At 38.7% G+C, this 18,571-nt stretch overlaps 1 protein-coding gene across 1 annotated transcript in view; it reads right to left on the bottom strand.

Moving 5' to 3' along the window:
- Window positions 1-312: 312 nt before the first annotated feature.
- Window positions 313-18,571, bottom strand: part of ZNF804B (zinc finger protein 804B) — a 231,053-nt gene continuing 212,794 nt past the window's right edge. Inside the window, exons 3-4 of the mRNA XM_062604997.1 lie at window positions 8,762-8,892; window positions 313-6,133 (exon numbers count right to left, since the gene is read on the bottom strand). Coding sequence (XP_062460981.1) covers window positions 2,464-6,133; window positions 8,762-8,892 — 3,801 coding nt within the window. The 3' untranslated portion in view covers window positions 313-2,463. The remainder of the gene's footprint in view (window positions 6,134-8,761; window positions 8,893-18,571) is intronic.

An 18,571-nucleotide genomic window follows, 5' to 3' on the forward strand; every position in this document is an offset into this window, starting at 1 on the left:
TGAACTGGTGTTGATGTCTGTGCAGCTTAGTCAGTCTCTTCTAGGGGACAGGTTGACCTGCTCCTTTAAAATGTCCAATTCAGAGTGTTTCTACAGATTTATAACTAATGTTTCCAAGTGGTTCACTTAGTGAGTGAACTCTATCTGATCAAGCAAGTACTAATTTTCAAAGGTGTTAAGCCATATTCAGTGAAATATATTCGATTAGCAGAAAATAAAGTTTCAGAAGTATAGAAAGATATAAATGCAGATCTAATTTGGGGAAGATCTTCAGCCAAAAATGAAAGGAAGAATTTTAAAGCTGTGTAAATATTTAACATCTTTCCCAAAGAAAATTCCTTTCTTACAAAAATTATTGTCCTGAGGCAATAATTTCAATTAAAGAAGTTCCCTACAATTTAAATGAGAAAATTATTTCTATAATTATATGCTAAATTAATAGTTAATTATATTAGAAAAATAAAGGTAAGTCACTCCAAAATGGCACGAATACATTTTATTAGCAAAATTAATAAATCGGCTGGGAATCCAACCAAGAGATATTTGATGGTGCTGGTTTCATCACCTTTTTTTAATACAAAAATGTTTTGCTTCTGCTCAGTCTCCAGATTCTTTTCCTGACAGCTTTCATTTGATGGCTAAAATGTTAAGTATTCAAAGAGACATTAACTTTCCAAACACAAAACAAGCAGTCACAACTTGTAAAGCCTCTTGAGAAGTTTGGCACAATACCAGTTTCTGCTGAAGCAGCTGCTTTTAAAAATTAAAACAATTCAGTTTTATTGCATTGGATCAATCTAATTTGATTAAAACTGAGTTAGAAAACTGGTCCTAAGTTGCATTTTTAATACTCAACTTGGCTGCAGTTAGATTTTCTGTTTCTTTGCATAGCCAAATATAATGGAATAAAATCCTCCAAAAGTTTTTTAATGTATTTTATTTCAATTCTGAAAGATACATTATTAATTGTGCACTACATTATTGCAAATGGAATGATTTCAAATGTTTCTAATCCAAACAAACAGGTACTGTCTGTCAGACACTTCACCGTCCAATTATATTGAGAAGCATGCCTGCAGTCTAACCACAATTATAAACTTAATTTCATGCTAAATATCCCATGTTGAGTTAGAAACATTATAAAAATAGTCAAAATGTGCCATTCAAAGAGATGCTGAAGCCCTGACCTATTTCCGAATACACAGTTATTACTAGCACTTTCTAACACACATTGCCCTGAAGGTTGGATACATGCATTCAAACACTGCAGAATCAGAACTTCAGTTTGTAGTTAAGAGTTTGGGAAGCCATGCGATTATCTTGACATATTTGTTTAGATTCAATATACGTTGAAATGCTGAGAACTGTGACATGTATTTCTATGAGACTTGACCTTGAGAGCCAGTTTCTGCTCAGAATTTTCTTCTGCATTTTTATGAATATCAACATGATTTTATAGGACCAGCCAATTGTTTATATTGTTTGTGAAAGGGATGAAACATATTTACACATTTTTTTGGCAAGACTCTCCCACACATCAGAGCTCTTGTTTGGTAGGAAAGAAGTGTTGCAGGCTTGGCCAAGGACGTCTGAAGTTCAAAGCCAGCCCTAGCTGCTTGGCAACTCTGGGCTGCTGCAGCCTACCGCTGACATACCCTATGCTACAGCCACAGCCATGCAATGCTAAAGAACTTGGCTTCATCCCCTTCTTTCCCTTGTCTTCTTGGGTCTGCTTTGCTCAGTGAGAAAAGTAGCCGCCTGCTTGTGCCAGCAGAGCGCCCTACACTAAGGGAACTTTTCTGTTGTGTACCTGTGGCCAGATTACAGTCCCTTTACACTGTCCAAGCAACATATCCCAGGGATAAAATCACTAAAGTATCTTTGAGACACTGTTGTGACCCTCTTCTTCCAGTGTTAACAAGGCACCCCTCATTCAGAGGCTCCCCATTTTTTTGGGCCCAGGAGACAGAACGAGGGACTTGTGGTCCCAGATACCTTCTTTTTTGCTCAGTCTGAAATACCTTAACTAGACCAGGTGCTATGCACTTGCGTATACACACTCAGAAAAGCAAACATTTGAGGCGTGTCAAGATTATTCTGCCTTAAATTTGGCTACTTTAAATCGCTCATCGGTGTTGATATTCTTGGTCCTGTTGTGTCTGGGTGCTGCAGTCCCATTCCTACTGAAAGTCACAGACTTCAAACCTCTCTCCAAACTTTCTGTAGAATGACACTAGCTGGACCTGTCCTTCTATCATAAAAGGCTTTAAACCAGCTTTTTCTCAGTGATACAAGAACAAAATCAACATTCATATGCTGTCAGCCAGAATGTGGACTTTAAAATATTTGTCATTGTGCTCTCAGCAAAACAACACATTTTCCCTCTAAAGTGATTGAACACTGAAGAATTCATTTTATTTTGGGTTTGGAGCCATGTTGGGATCATAACTGTCATCAGTTGGGCTAGTTTAAATAGCTAGAAACGCTGAAAACTTCTTTTATTGTAGGTAACTGTTGGGTCTGGCTAGAGCAGAAATAGTGATGGGGCTCTTGCCCTTGGCATAATGGCTGGACTAAGGGATTTGGATGTATAACAGGTGTGGTTGCATTCAGATGTGGTGTAAATAAGGCTGGGATATATGCAGTGTGTGACAGTGTTGGGAAGGTCAGTGGGGAAGGGTGGAGGGGGGTGGTGGAGACTAAGTGCAATGGGTGCCCTGTCAGCAAAGCAGGGTGGGTGGGAATGAGGGCTGGTGCTAGGGGGGAAAGTGATATGGGAGTGAAATGTGCCTGAGATAGTGGATGAAGCTGTGCCAGAGAGAGATGGCCACTGTGGGGATGCATAGATGCTGAGACAGCAAAGCGTTGCAGCAGTGTGTGGTGGATGGTGGTGACAGTGGCATGCTGCTGAACAGGGAGGGCAGGAACTGCTGGTGTTGCAGAGAAGGCAGCTGGTCCTGGGGCAGGCAAAACTTTCAGGTGTTTTGCTAGAAGCTGTTTCTGCATATGTTGCTGGGCTTGCAGCTGCAGTAACCTGTATTTGTCAACTTCCTCTGGTGAAAAGGTGATAGACTGCTGCATTAAAGGAGGGGAGGTGGATTTACTGTACACTTCAAGGTCATTTACTGTGTTGTCATACTTCTGCATAGCATTGTCACAATGAGAGTCTGAACCACCTTCTGCCTGGTTCGACTCCATGTTTACATCATGTAGTTCTTTGGTCTCTGTTGAATTAGCAACAGAGTATCTATTAGAGGAAAAAGCACCAGGGAAATCATTTGGTACTGGGTCACAGCTTTGTATAAAGGGTTGCGCTTCACTAATGAAGAGATTGGATTGTTCCTTTATTGCTGTGTTCCTTTTTATGCTTGAGCTCTTATAGCCTGTTCCTATTTGAATGATGTCTTTAAAAAGACAATGATCATAATCAGTGCCTGTTGAAAGAGCAACATTAGTTATCTCTGACCCTTCAAAATTGTTTCTCTTCACACTGGTTTCCAATGAACTGATTTCTTTATGCCCCATGACATTTTCACCTATGCTTAGCAGTTTCTCTGGCAAAGGTAACATTGCAATGTCATCTACTGATGATGAAAACTGAAGAGCAAAGTGACTTTGTGAGTGATCCTTTAATTCTACCCCACAAGCGTTTGAAAATCTTTCTGAGTCATGCATTTGTTCCTGGGTTTTCTTGGACTGCACTCTTTCTAAAAGCAACTTGGCTGTCAGTGACTTTCTTTTTCTACATATGTCTTTTGCCAGGATTTCAGAAGAGCAGGTGGCAAAGTTTTTTGACTGACTATTCTCATTCAGAGATTCGTAATGTGCAGTCTCAGCTTTCAGTTCAGTCTTAGAACCTCCTTCTGTCTCCTCTTTTGTTTTGTTGTCACAGTTGTCAGTCTCTTTAGGGAAGGATCCTGAACTGCTGCCTCTTAATATTCTGCTACTAGATGATCTTTCACTGCTTCTGGAATCTCTGGTGGAACAACTTTTGGAGTTATGGTAGCTTCTACTTCTACTATGCACTTTGCCAAAATGCCGGTGTCTACATCGGCTGTGTTTAGATCTGTCTCTGTGTTGTAAAACTTTATGTCTTGAAGATTTTTGAGGCTTAATTGTACCTCTCTGTGTACAGTTTCTAGTTCCATGACTTCTACTGCAACAAAGATACTCCTTGTCTGTATCATCAGAAGTGAAAATACACTTGTGCTTTCTGTGTTTACATTTGTGCCTTTCAGCTGTCTTGCTTTTTCCTTTACAACAAAAAAGCAAATTATTTCTGCTGTGATTGTTTGATGTGGTACTCCTGTAGCTCATACAGCTACTTGTACTGCTAACTGAAGCGTCAGTATAGCTGGAATGTTTGTCGGAGGAGGACTTTGGAAGAGATAGGAATCTCCAGCATCTTGTATAATCTTCACATCCTTCAATTTCTGAATACCTGCTGTTTGAACTGGATTTATAACTAAGGAAACTTCCACTAGAGTCTTTTCCACTGTCACTTATGTCACTGCTACAGCTGGCCACATCTTGAATGGATCTGCAGTCATTTTGGCTTTCACATTTTGCTTCAGAATAAATTAAATGATGTTTTGCAGTTTTAGACTTTTTAATCCTAGACATAAAAGCAGAAAAAGAAACGCTTTCATTTCTAATGTTGTGTTTTTTTCTTTCACAGCAATGAAAATAATGCTTTAAAGGTCTCCTCAGTGGTGTTGTATGAAGACATTTTTCTGTCACATACTCCTTTTGTGAGACATCAGGCACTTTGGGTATATTTTCGTTCAAATAATCTGCAATGCATTTTTGACCATTTTCATCCATTTCTTTCCCTATGTCTGACTCAACTTTTTGCTTGGCCTTTCTTGAATTTAGGGAACCTTTCATCTTCTTTGGTTTCAACAACTGATTATCTTGTTCATTTGACATTTGCGTGTGTTTTATTAAACCTGAGGCTTCGTTTTCATCTGCAGTCTTATTTATAGAATGCTCTTTACAGCTTGCTTTGTTTGTTTCATGCTGTTTACCATCTCTGTGATTTAAAGAGAGTCTGAAATCAAAATACAATGGATTACAGCCATATGAAATACAGGGCTCAGTTTTTGTAAACAAAAGTAATTCTGTGGGCCACTGCAGAGCAGTAGAGCCATCTTTGCTCACTACATGGAGGAAAGGCAATGCCTGGGGCTTAACCTCTTTAGCCATGGTCTCCTTTGGAAGCGTTTCCATATTCCCATTTGTGGTTTCTGACCTTTCCAAAGATCTTTCTCTTTTTACCACTCTAGGACAGTCATTAATGTTGCTTGTGCATGACAGCTCAGGTGCTGGCTGTTGTGGGAGCTCGGGTAACTGGTCAGGCAGGTGGGCATTGCTGTGCTTGTAGGTGTTTGGCTGTGTACAAAAATTGCTAGCTTGGCATGAAGGTGAAATGAAAGTTTCTAACAATTGCTCGGACTCATTCAATTTGCTTTCTTGCTCTGTCTCTCTAAGTGAACCAGCAAACTCCAAATTTGAAAGCTGTATTTTACTTTTGGAAAATGAAGAGTGAGCACTGACCTTTTCTTCTAATTCTCTATCACTAGTTACATCATTTTCCTTTAACATTTTAAGTTTTGCAGCTACATGACTTGATGTACTGTTATCCAAATCCATTTGGTCTTGTGTAATAGGTGACCCTATATCCAAGCTTGCTTTCACATCCTCCTCTGAAAATGTGCCAGAAAGGCAGCTCTCAAGAGCTTGCTTTGTTTTATGGTTGAGCGATTCACTACAATCATTTCCTTCTTCAGAGTTCTCACTGAAGACTGATGCTGAGGACTCGAGCTTCAAAGGAACTTTTTTAGAGAATGAGAAAGACACTCCTGCCCTTTGAGAAGTGTTGGTGCTGTCTGGGAACATTTGAGGGACTTGATTCCCAAGTGCATGCCGTCTTTCAGTAGGGGACTGGTGCCTGCTTATGACAAGCTGCTGTTTCTCTATTACGCTGCTGGAGAAACCATGTCCCTCACTCACGGCCATTCTTTGAGAACTGGCTGTGAACTTGCTGCCCTTGCACAGGAAAATGCTATCTGGTGATTGTTGCTTTTCCATGACAAATCGGGGGGCTTTAAGCAATGATCCACTCCCAGTGATGCTGTAAGAGAATGAATAAATAAATAATAAAGAAAGTTGTATTAATTAACCAAGTTAAGACAGAACTCACATTTGCCATTACCTGTCTGGTAAAGAAGTGTGTTGTTTGCACTGTTTCAGGGGAAAACTAAGTTTCTAAAGGGTAAATGTGCAGTCTAGGCCCAAGCTTGGGCTTTTATATGGGCAACACAGTTTTTTCATGCTGGAAATTATATGATTTGAAGTCAGCACATGCATAATCTTTTTCAGAGTTATGCCCATGTACATGCAAAATAAACAATATTGTCTTCACTGTGAATTTATATCAAAGAGAAGCTTGTGTAAGTCTTGGTTTTCTGAGAGGCCACTGCAAAGGAAATCGGGCTTTGATCAAAATGAGACTTTTCTACCTGGAGCATCTGCAGAGTCAAACAGTTAAGCATTCGTCTTGCTTGGGAGGTGGGGTATGTATGATTTTTTAAAGAGTATATATTTATTTTATCTTTATGTTATTCCAAAATAAATGTTTTTGTAAAAAATTCAGAGAGATAGTATGCTAAAACTGTTACCAAACATTGGTGGCAAAAGGACATTGGTGGATTTCCATCAATATTAATGACAACTTCAGTGCTCTCATTATCAATCACTATTTAACTTTGCCATATTTTCTCTTTCTGTATTCTACTTCCATCAATTACAGTTTCCTTCTTCCCCAGTCTCAAATTTTAAATCTGTGCTTTTGTTTTCTTGTACTTTTTTTTTTTTTTTAAATTGACCTGAGGAGGCCTTAACAAACACAGTAAACCACTGATTTCTTGCAATAGATAATTAACTGAGATTGGAATGACTGCTGCCATTTTAAATTAGAGATACGACATATACAGCTTCCATACAAATGTTATTCCAAGTAATATTTTAAACATGCACTTCATTAGACCAATTATATACATCTGCTATCAATTCAGTACTACTATACACTTGCATGAAAAAATTTTGGAACCTGCTTCAGTAAAGAATTTGATTAAAAATTAGAAAATAGTTTAATTAAATGTAAGTAAATTATGACAGCCAGTGTCTGCATAACAGCTATCTATAAATAGGCTAGAATGTTTTAAAATGCTGTAAAAATGCATTGATCTTCAGCAGTAGGAACAACATAAAGACTCCCTAGAGTAGGGTCAACTTGGAGTATGAGAATATACATACATTTCTGAGAGTATATTTGGATTTGCCACATGTTTTGCTTCAGGAGATAAAAATTCAACCCTATTTCTGCGTAAGAAGAAATTATCTCTGTGAGAAGGCTCTTTGAAAAAACATCATTTTCAAAGTTTCCTTGGAACAGGAAAACAAAGCTGCATTTTCAGTTTTTCTGTGCATGAGATTAACAACAATTTTGTTGTCCAATTGTATTAACCTTTTGTAAGAAACTCTGTTGGAATTTGAGGCACAGTACTCAGGGATAACCACAATTGTGTATGTATGTGTAGACTTTTTCTTAGAAAGGCTAAATTTCTTTCTTGCCCGAGCATCTGGGAATGCTACCCATCCACCAAGATCATGGTTTTCAGCCACCTCTGAACCTATTAGTCATTACAAAGGGGAATAACAAGCACTGTCTTTCCAGGCTCTTTGTAAAGAATTATGGACTCCTGGCTCTTTCTAAAAGCAAACCCGTTTTTCCCTCCCCATCTCACTCTGGATTTCCTATTATCACTGACCTTATCGGTCTATCTGAGACTACATCTTCAAGTGTGTGGGCATAAAGGCATCTTCCCACAGGCTGTTACATTTCTTTCAGTGAATTTATATGAAAATGGAGTTGTAACCATTAAAGTGACACATTAGCACTAAACTGTTATATTTCAGCAGATTACCCAAATGCAATTACATAGGCTAAAATGAATGTATAATAAACTCTGAATGTTATTATTTCCAGGGTACAGTAAGCTTGATACAAATTTCAAAGGATGCCAGTTTAATTATCTACTTAACTCATTACAGTCGTAGATTAATATAAATAATTGGTCTAGTGGCAATCTATTCTAGTGAAACATTCAGCATCATTAAACCAAGGAGATTTTTCAAATGTAAAGGTTTCTTAGTGCAAACTTGGTACTGTATCTAGTTATTTATCAATAGAGCAAACAATATTGGATAAACTTATTTCAGTTAATTACTCGTTTTTCATTCATATGATGATACTTCCATTACTCTACAGAGATAATGCGAGAATAATATCAGTACACTAATAGTAGTGAAAATTTTTCACAAACCAAACACAGATGCTCAAAAAAGGTGTTTTTTCTCTCCTGTTCCCTTTCTATCAAATGAGAAAACAGCTATACTAATCTATTCAGGTCAGTTTGAGCAAGGTAAAATAGTGATATTATAAAAACATCTACACTCATTTCAGAAGAGAGGAGAATAACTAGCTACAGGAGAGAAAAACACAAACCTTTAAATAGCAAGTAATTCAGGGCTTTCAATTTTATGGTTTACGGAACAGGAACATTTGGAGTTGAGCTGAAAACAGGTTACAGTATACACTATCTCTGTACATTACACAGTGTGGAAGTAAAAATATGGAAATTTCTTCTGGGACTGGGGAAAGAGGGCATTAAAATGTAATGTAAATAAAAATACTTGCCATTCGGACTGCTTCCGTAACTCTGCAAGCTGGTGGAGCCGCTTGAGTGCTTTTTCCTGTTTCTTCTCATCTTTCCATGACTTTGAAGCCACATTTCGAGCAAATTCCCTTTGTTTTAAATCTTTCAACCTCTGTGTGAAAAGAATAAAAAGAGGGGATTAAATATGTGCACAGCAGATGCATTTCCTCTTACTCAATATATTTGCTTTTGGTGTAGTACGTAAATGGAGAGTAAAATATACTTAAAAATGCTATCATCCTAAGAAGAGATTGAAAATATTTGACACATATTTAACACAATCAGTTGGAATTAAATCGATAGGCATTATACTGGGATAAAGCTGAGCTCACACGTGTAACATATTTTATAGGTCTCTATACTTGCACGTGTATGCATGGACGTTTGTGTGCTTCTATGTAGGTTTTGTAGCTTTCTTTTTAAGTCTTCTTTTTTCTTTTTTTCCTTTCCAGAAGGAGAAAACTGCTCTCTGAAACATTTGATCAGGAAACTCTTTCATGGTTATTTTCACAATATCTTTTTACCTCCTTGAATGTCTAGAAATCAGGTAATTCCTATTGAAGGGAGCAAAATTCTTTGCCTTTATTACATTTTTTTATTACCTGGGTTTGCACTGCTGATTATATAAGGAAAAGTGAAGGAGAAGATGACACAAATCAAAAAGTGTCAAAAACGTCCTCTGCAAAAAAAAAAAAGTGGGGTTAACCTTGCCTTTATGTTCACTGCAATCTCTGGGACTTAGCAGGTCATGTCCAACCTTACAACTTCCCTGTTCAGGGTCAATGCTTCCATGCTCCATGGCAGAAATGCCTTCCTCCCTTCACCATCCCTCCAGTGCTGTGGTGTTTGGGGAAGGCAGGTTTACGAGCCAGAAGGAAGCTCTGGTGCATTCAGGCAGATGCCCAAACCGGAAAGTTTGAGGACCAGGACTAACAACTACACTTCTTCATCTACTTGCCACTTGGACTGGAGGTGGCCCTGTGCTCCTCCATGAAATTTAGAACTATAGTATCAACACCAAGAAATGCTAAATTTTCCATGGAGTGTAGAGAGGTGGTTTTGCAAGCTAGACTTGAATAAAGTAAAGGGGTAGAGCAGCTGACGTCATCTACCCGGACTTGTGCAAAGCCTTTGACACTGTCCCGCATGACATCCTTCTCTCTAACTTGGAGAGACATCAGTTTGATAGGTGGATCACTCGGTGGATAAAGAACTGGCTGGATGGCCGCACACAAAGAGTTGTGGTCAATGGCTCAACGTCCAGCTGGAGACGAGTGGTGTCCCTCAGGGATCAGTGTTGGGACCGGTCTTGTTCAATATCTTTGTCGCTGACATGGACAGTGGGATTGAGTACACCCTCAGCAAGTTTGCCAATGACACCAAGCTGTGTGGTTCGATTGATACGCTGGAGGGAAGGAATGCCATCCAGAGGGACATTGACACACTTGTGAGGTGGGCTGATGCCAGCCTTATGAAGTTTAACCATACCAAGTGCAAGGTCCTACACCTGGGTTGGGGTAATCCCAGGCGCAGCTGCAGGTTGGGCAGAGAAGAGATTCAGAGCAGCCCTGCAGAGAAGGACTTGGGGGTGTTGGTCGATGAGAAACTGAACATGAGCCGGCTTCAGTGTGTGCTTGCAGCACACAGAGCCAACCGTATCCTGGGCTGCATCAAAAGGAGCGTGACCAACAGGTCGAAGGAGGTGATCCTGCCCCTCTCCTGTGCTCTTGTGAGACCTCACTTGCAGTATTGTGTGCAATTCTGGTGCCCTCAACATAAAAAGGACATGGAACTGTTGGACCAAGTCCAGAGGAGGGCCACAAGGATGATCAGGGGACTGGAGCACCTCCTGTATGAAGATAGGCTCTTGATGCCTCTTGAAAGTTTAACCTTATTCACCAGAAGTACTTACAGCAAATCTCTTTGTTTCTCCAGAAAGTTTCTATCAGCTCCAACATCTAGTATTTCACTGCACTGGGCTCTGAAACAGGACAACCTCAAAGTTCTCTTTAAAGCTCTTAGGGTTTGGTTCCCTGAAAAGAAGTGGTTGATCCACTACAATTTTAGTCTTGTCCCTTTTTCATGCCCCTTACATGTGCCCTCCCTCTCTGTTGACTTGCCCCTTTCCAGGCCTGTCATGTAGTGCTCCATTCCCTCAACCTCATTCCCTGCAATTTACAGTAAAATGGATGAATATGTAAGAAAATGTCACCTTTTGGTCTAAGCAAGGAGCTTTTAAAATAATGCATTCAAGCCAAAGCTGTAAATGAAATCAAATAAACTTCCCAGAATGAACCCTCACTTTCTGTCAAATTATATTTACGAGAGTGTAGAGGTATTCAAGCACTAAAGATCCTATCCTCCATAGAAAAACATAGGTAGTCTTGAGTCTTATTAACATCTTCAATGTGAAGAAAGGGCAAAGAAACACATTTGAGAAATGTCCTTTAGTGCCGCTTGCTATGCTTTAGCTGTCACTGTTAGCTGCTCAGTATCATACATAAAGCACTCATGAGGAAAAACAGAAACAGTTTCTAACTGTCAAGGAAACAAAGAGCAACGTGAAAGCTAGTACTATGGATTGTAGGTACTGCAAAATAATGCCATTTCACTTCTTTGACAGTTATGATGATAATCAACAAAGCAAATGGACCGACACTAAGAATAGAAGTTCCAGCAGTATTTTTTCTCTCTAATGGCGTACAGCATGTGTCAAGGTAGTAGAGAAAAAATAAAGTAGGAAAGCATAGCAGAGGACTTGTCAACTGGAGATGAGGTCCAAGAAATCAAAAGCATCTGCAGTCTGAGCAGAGAAACGGCTCTCCCTGCACATCACCTCATCAGAACAGAAAAAGCTTCACTGCCAGAGCTCCAGTTAGGAACTGTAATGAAATTTTTCAGCGATGTTGGATAGACCATAGGACTGCCTGCTGAACCTGCAAAGCCATGGTTTTCTTCACTAATAACTTGTGCCAGACTCCTGACAGGCACACAAATATTTTCTGCAGGTGGTGCACAACAGCATGCAACTGAGCAGGTACCTGAATGACAACCCTAAGCTCAGCAGGTGTGCCTGAAAATTAATATCGCTTAACATGGCAATTGGATTTTTCATGTAATTAGGCACTTAACTGGGCATCTAAATACAGGCACGTGTAATAAATTATGATTTATTTAATAGAAATCTTGTGTTCTGTCCTTCACCTGCTACAAATATAACTGCCATGGAGTTATATTCTATTTCTTCGACTCGTGTTCCATTCTTTATGAGTTTTGTGCACATGTACATGTGCACATTGCCATATCTAAAAGTAACCCATCTCATTTTTAGAAACACCCACATAGAATATTAAAAGACTATTTCAAAACAAAAGAAAATAATATTCACTGTATGGAAAGATTTACTTATACAACCAGGTCTGACTCATGCTGTCTTCTTTGTATAAGACCCACTCAAAAACTGCTGAATCTATTCTATTCCTCTCTAAGAATTAGAGACCAAAGCAACAAAAGGAACCTTGTGGCCAACCAATCAAGGGGAGCCTGCTGATGAAACCTTCTTACTCCAGCTACAGGAGGTGGCATGCTTGCAGGCTCTTGTACTGCTAGGGAACTTCAACCACCCTGATGTCTGCTGGGAAAGTAGCACAGCGAGCTGCAGGCAATCCAGGAGACTCCTGGAATGCACTGAGGATAACTTCTCATGCCAGGTAACAGACAGTCATACCAGAGCGGTTACAATACTACACCTGTTGGTCACCAATGCAAGTGAACTAATTAGTGATTTCAAGAGTGGAGGCAGCCTGGGCAGCATGCGGTGGTGATCATGCAGTGGTGGAATTCACAGTCCTAAGGTATATGTGTCAGGTGAAGAGTACAGTCAGGACTCTGAATTTTAGTAAAGCAAAATTGCAGCTGTTCAAGGAGTTGGTCAACAGGACTCCCTGAGAAACTGCCCTCAGGGACAAGAGAGCAGAACTGAGCTGGCAGACCTTTAAGGATGCTTACCACAGAGCGTAAGAGCTCTCCATCCCCAGGTGTAAAATATGGAAAGGTGACTGACGTTGCTGAGTCTAGACCTGCTGGTGGAACTGAAGGGCAAGAAGGAAATGCACAGGCAGTAAAAGCAAGGACAGGTATCCTTGGAAGACTATAGGAATGTTGCCCAGTTGTGTGGGGATGGGGTCAGGATGACCAAGGCATGACTGGAGCTTAACCTTGCAAGGGATGCAAAGAACAATAGCAATAATAATACACATACTTCTACATGCATGTCAGCCAGAAAATGAAGGTCAAAGAAAGTGTACCCCCTGCAATGAACAAGACTGGCAAACTGTTAACAATGGACAAGGAGAAGTCTGAGGAACTCAACAACTTTTTTGCCTCTATCTTCACTGGCAATCTCTCTTCCCACATCTCTTGGGTGGATGGACTGGAGGACAGGAACTGAAGGAGCAAAGTCCCTCCCACTGTAAAAGATCAGGTTCATAACCACCTGAAGAACCTGAACATACGTAAATCTATGGGACCTGATGAGGTGCATCAGAGAGTCTTGAGGGAACTTGCTGATGTAGTTGCCAAGACACTCTCCATGATATTTGGAAAGTTATGGCTGTCGGGTGAATCCCTGGAAAAAGGGAAACATTGCATCCGTTTTCAAAAAGGACAGAAAGGAGGACCTTGGGAATTACTGACCTGTAAGCTGTACCTCTTTGGCTGGGAGGGTCATGGGACAGATCCCCCTAGGCTAAGGCACATGGAGGTCAGGGAGCTGATTTGACAAAGCCAGCATGGCTTCACCAAGGACACGTCCTACCTGACCAAACTCGCGGCCTTCTATGATGGAGTGCCTGCGCCAGTGGAGAAGGGAAAAGCTACTGTGTTATCTATCTGGACTTCTGTAAGGCCTTTGACATGGTCCCCCACAACATCCTTCTCTCTATAGATCTAACAGAGGTTCTTAACATAACTACATCAGATGCTGGGGCAAAGAACTGTTGCTGCAAGAACACTGAAAACCAAATATTCTTATTCACAGTAGTGTAACTGCATCAATGTAAATAGACAGAAGCTTGGGGAAAAAAGCTAATTTCCTATGCATTAAGTTAGAAAATGGCAGGCTAGTATGAATTGAATGATTTTTTTCCACTTAAATTTAGAATTTTTTATTCCAGAATATCATTCACAATGCATCCTCCAAAATATCCATCATTCTGTAATGCATTGCAGCCCCAGGCAAAAATGTAGTAGACATCTCTGCCTTCTTGGGTATATGTCTCCTGTCGCATTTAGAGAGCCTTCTCTGAGTTTAAGTTCATGAAATAATGTGAGCGTTTGAGTGCCCGAGTAGCTTTACAGATTGATTTCCACTTTGCTGAAAAGCTCCTTAATTAAGTTCTAAACAAATTCACCACGGAAGGGTTAAATGAGGAAAGAAAGGAATATAAATTTCAGTAATCATTCTCTTGTCTGTAACCCTAACATTGGAACCAATTACATTATTTGCAAAACTAATTCATACTGCAAACTATCAAATGAGAATGATAGTTACTAGAAAACGTAATTAGACTTCATGTTGAAAGCTTATGGCATTAGCTCTCTAAGTGAAAGGGAGGAAACAACAGGGAAGGAATTTGTTTTTACTATGGTAAATAAAATCCTAAAAGTAATTTGGAAAGGCTGTTACATAAAGGATTTAAGCATGAGATAGGAAGCTCAAAAACTAGCTGATACATTTTCATTTAGTTCACATATAAATAGCTACAGATAACTTTGAAGTGTGTGATAGTAATAATTTTTTGCAGTGGCTTATATTGTAGTCAATCTTAACAGATTCAATATTCTAAGTGGGACTGAATGGGAAGACAGAAAGAAAATATGCTGGTATGACTAGGTTAGGGAATGAGATGATAGCAGGAGAGGGCAGAAGTCAGTTTTCAGACATGCCTTACAGAATCCATCTATCAGTGAATGAGGTGTTGATTAGAGATTCAACCAGATGAATAAATTACAGGTAGCTCTTTGGAGGGCTTGCTTACACATGTTTTCACTGAAACTCCTCTAAGGCTGTATAGAAAGATAGTCTGATCGACTGCAATGGGTCTTCATGCCAGAAAGCCTCATGACCTACTAGTGCTTACCTGTGTCTTTTCTGTGGGAGCTTCTTACTTTTCAACCAGTTCTGCAAGTATTCCTGCTAATTAAACTGATTTCATCAATTGCTGGATGCAAGTACATCCATTTGTGCTCATTATAATCCCTGAAGTTAAAACAGATGGGTTTCATGGGGGCCACTTCCAGAGGAGAGAGGACAGAACAGACACTTTGTGTCTTGTTTGAAGGCTATTCGTGGATCCAGCATATGCTCCACCTGACCACCCATGTTTATATCAGTTCCAATTAACTTATTGTCATATGCTCCAACAACCTTGCTGCACACTGTATAATTTCATTAGACATATCTAGTGCCGATTTGGAATACAGAGTACCTTGCCTAGGAAAAGCAAAACATTTGAATGATAAGAAATTTGGGTCAGGGACTGTATTTTCACTGCATATCCATATATTACCTTGCTCATCAGGCTGTTGGGCTCTCTTTCTTCGCCAGAGGAAAAAAAACAAAATCTCATACATTTTATTTCTTTTGCCTCTTAACTTAAGATGCTTAAAGGGAAGAAACTGGTATTACAGACCCTGTGCAAGACTGGCTCCTTTCCAAATTTTCAGTACTTCTCGTAATCTTATTTAAAAAAATATTTAAGCCTTTTCTACATCTTTTTGAAACTTGTGGCACCACTTTGTTATTCTTTGTTTTAACTGTAGTGGGTGGAATACAGAAAGTGCCTACATTTTAAGGAAAAAAAAAAAGAGTCTGAATTATCCAAGAATTCAACAGGTGAGTTCAAAGTCTGGCATCAAACTTTCTCCAATGTGGTCATTAGACTGTCAGAGTAAGAAAAATAATAGTAGATATAATAATAATAGAGAGTGCTTCCCATAGACAGACTTTTTATGAAAAAGGCATCTCTACCATTATTTTACAAAAAAAGAAATGAAGGCAGAAAATGGAGTGACTTCTGAAAAGAACAGGGAGGAGGCTGAATTAGCACTAACAGATATATGTTTAACAACTACATCTAACTCTTTTTAAGCCCATTGAAACAAAAGGAAGGATGCGAGACATCTTAATTAAGCGTAAATTTGATACATAATGTGGTGTAATCAGTTCATACTTGATAACTATGGTAGTTCTGAGGGAGCGATAAAGCATAAATGATAAACCTATTACAAATTATTGTGCTATGTCTATAGCTTTACATAAAGGAAAACTGAACCAGCAGACCATTACACAGTGACTTTGAAGTGCTGTGCCAGAGAACAAGTTCACCACTAAAAAGAGTAATTTTAATACGTACTTGAGATAAATATATTGTTGATCATAGGTACCACTCACTGCACTTCCGATGAAAGGGCATCATCAGGCCAAATAGTGAAAAATAGTATATGCATGAAGGTTATTGAAGGCACCTATAAGCAGAAACCTTGTTAAAAATCTCAAGGAAGTAAAATTTGGATTTTTTTTCCTAATAGAGTATAATGGATATACATGAAAATAACCTTGAGTTGGTTTGGGTTATTTTTTTGTTTGTTTGTTTGTTGTTTTTTTTCTTTTTTTTTTTTTTTGGGGGGGGTGTGTGATTTTTTTTTTTTTATGTTGTTTTTATTCAGTCAAAACAAAAATATTATTTCTCTTAAAGTTGCTCAAATTAGACTAATCTTCTGGAGCAGAAGAGTTAAAGGTAACGAGGAATCTAGCAACAATACTATAATAAAATGCCTGCTTAAAGTAAAGGAGGGTTATGACATTTCCTTACAGTTTTTGTCAATAAGAAAAGGCTACAAAAGACTTTTGTAATCACCTCATCATAACTGTTCAATAACACAAGACAAAGACATTCTGATTTGCTATGTTTTATCAGAGAAATTAATAAAATCAAGTTTACTTTAACAAGAACTATTTTAGATAAAGCACGTTAAACAAAATTAATTACATTATCATTCTTTAATCCTTTCTGGAGTCCTGTATCAGTCTTGCCAGTATTTTCCCTGGCACTAATATTAGGATGACAGATTTTCTTGTTTTATTCTTTTAAATCTCAGCATGGCATTATCTAGCCTGCAGCTTGATGCACCTTCCTCTGGTGATGAGACCTATTAAAAATCAGCATTAATAATCAGGAAAGTTTATGGCTATCTCTTTCCTAATAGTTAAATGTTGGTCACCTGAACCTACTGATACAAAAATATTTAGATGATGTTATTTAATAACCTCAGCTATTGGTAGAGTGGTACTTCTCCATCATCATAAATATAGATGTGACTAAATCAACTGGCTTTGCCCCAAGTACAGAACAAAAATATGTGTTGAACAGTCCTGTTTACATCACTGCTAGCAAGTAATTCATTTCTATTTGGAGCAGAAGATTCTTTATGTCCTCAATATACTTTCAGAAACCTTCTTGGTCTCACCTCTGATGGCTACAGATTTTCCTTTTGCCCTTTTTACTTCCATCACTTTTTTTCTAATTTCTTCACTTCTGATTTATGATCTTTACAGTCTGTTTTTCCTTTCTCTATTATAAATGTAAGCCACAGAGAATTGACTTTCCTTTTAAATGAGATTAGCTGCTTATGAGCTATTTGGTCTTTTTCAGTTGTGGGATTTGGGTTCATAAACCATCTGCCAAGTGCTCTTTAAAATATCCTAGTTCCCTCTCACTTCTTTTCATTTGAATCCCTCCTCCCAGTCCACTTGGCAAGCTCATTCACCTTTATGAAACTAGATTTCTTATAGAAGTGTATGTTACAGTTTGTCATTTATACAAATATATGCAAATATTTGGCTTTTTTTAATTTCCTGTATGCCTGTGTTGATCATCATACTGCTAATAACACACAGATTAAAGATCAGCTTTTTAGAGACCCATAATGCGGATGAAGAATTTTTATGCTATTCTTGACAAGAGGCAGGCCCATGGAGGCAGCAAATTCAAATGGATGATCTGTTAATTTTAATTTCTTCATGCATGGGACTGGAGTAGCAGTTTATGTTTCAGTCTGTGGTTTATTTACAGTAGGAGATGAGCAGATGTCCCATTTTTTTTCCAGGGTAATTCACTCCTGCAATAGTCTGGTTTAGCCTTTGATTATCAGAGACAATCTTCTGAGAACACATCTCAGTAAATTTTACTGATTTAAAATATGTTATTTGGATTATATGTTTTTTTCTTTCATTAAATTCTTTTCCAAATTTGTCTCACATTATTATTGTGTGGTCTCCTTTGACTTTAGTGTCCTTTCTTCCTGCTACGTGACTTATCCATTTCTTTTTACAGTTCAGCAGCATTTCCCTCTGAAATAACAAAAGCAATAAGGTGCTTCCTAAGCAAATTCAGTGTGTCATGAAAAAAAGATGACCAAGCTGTGCACAGTGAATGATGTCCTAATTTTCCAGTTTATAAAGACATTTTGGCCTAGCTAGCACCCTTTTTATTGCCATGTGCTTAAAGTGTTATTTATTTGCAATTTGTTATTTGTATTTGGTCCCCTTAAATGTATCATATGGCAACCTGAAGTGCCTGAGGCTTTTACTAAGAGAGGGAGTTAAAACAAGTACATGGTCAAGATGCGCAGTTCAGCCCACTGGTGTATAATGTAACACTGAGCTGCAACTTCACACCCTCTAATTGTGATTCCATAATTTAAAATTCTGAATATCTTTCAAGAAACTG

This window comes from Pezoporus occidentalis, unplaced genomic scaffold (genome assembly GCF_034315485.1).
Source record: "Pezoporus occidentalis ecotype Australia unplaced genomic scaffold, CSIRO_AGI_Poc_V1 ctg9, whole genome shotgun sequence".
Lineage (NCBI taxonomy): Eukaryota > Metazoa > Chordata > Aves > Psittaciformes > Psittacidae > Pezoporus > Pezoporus occidentalis.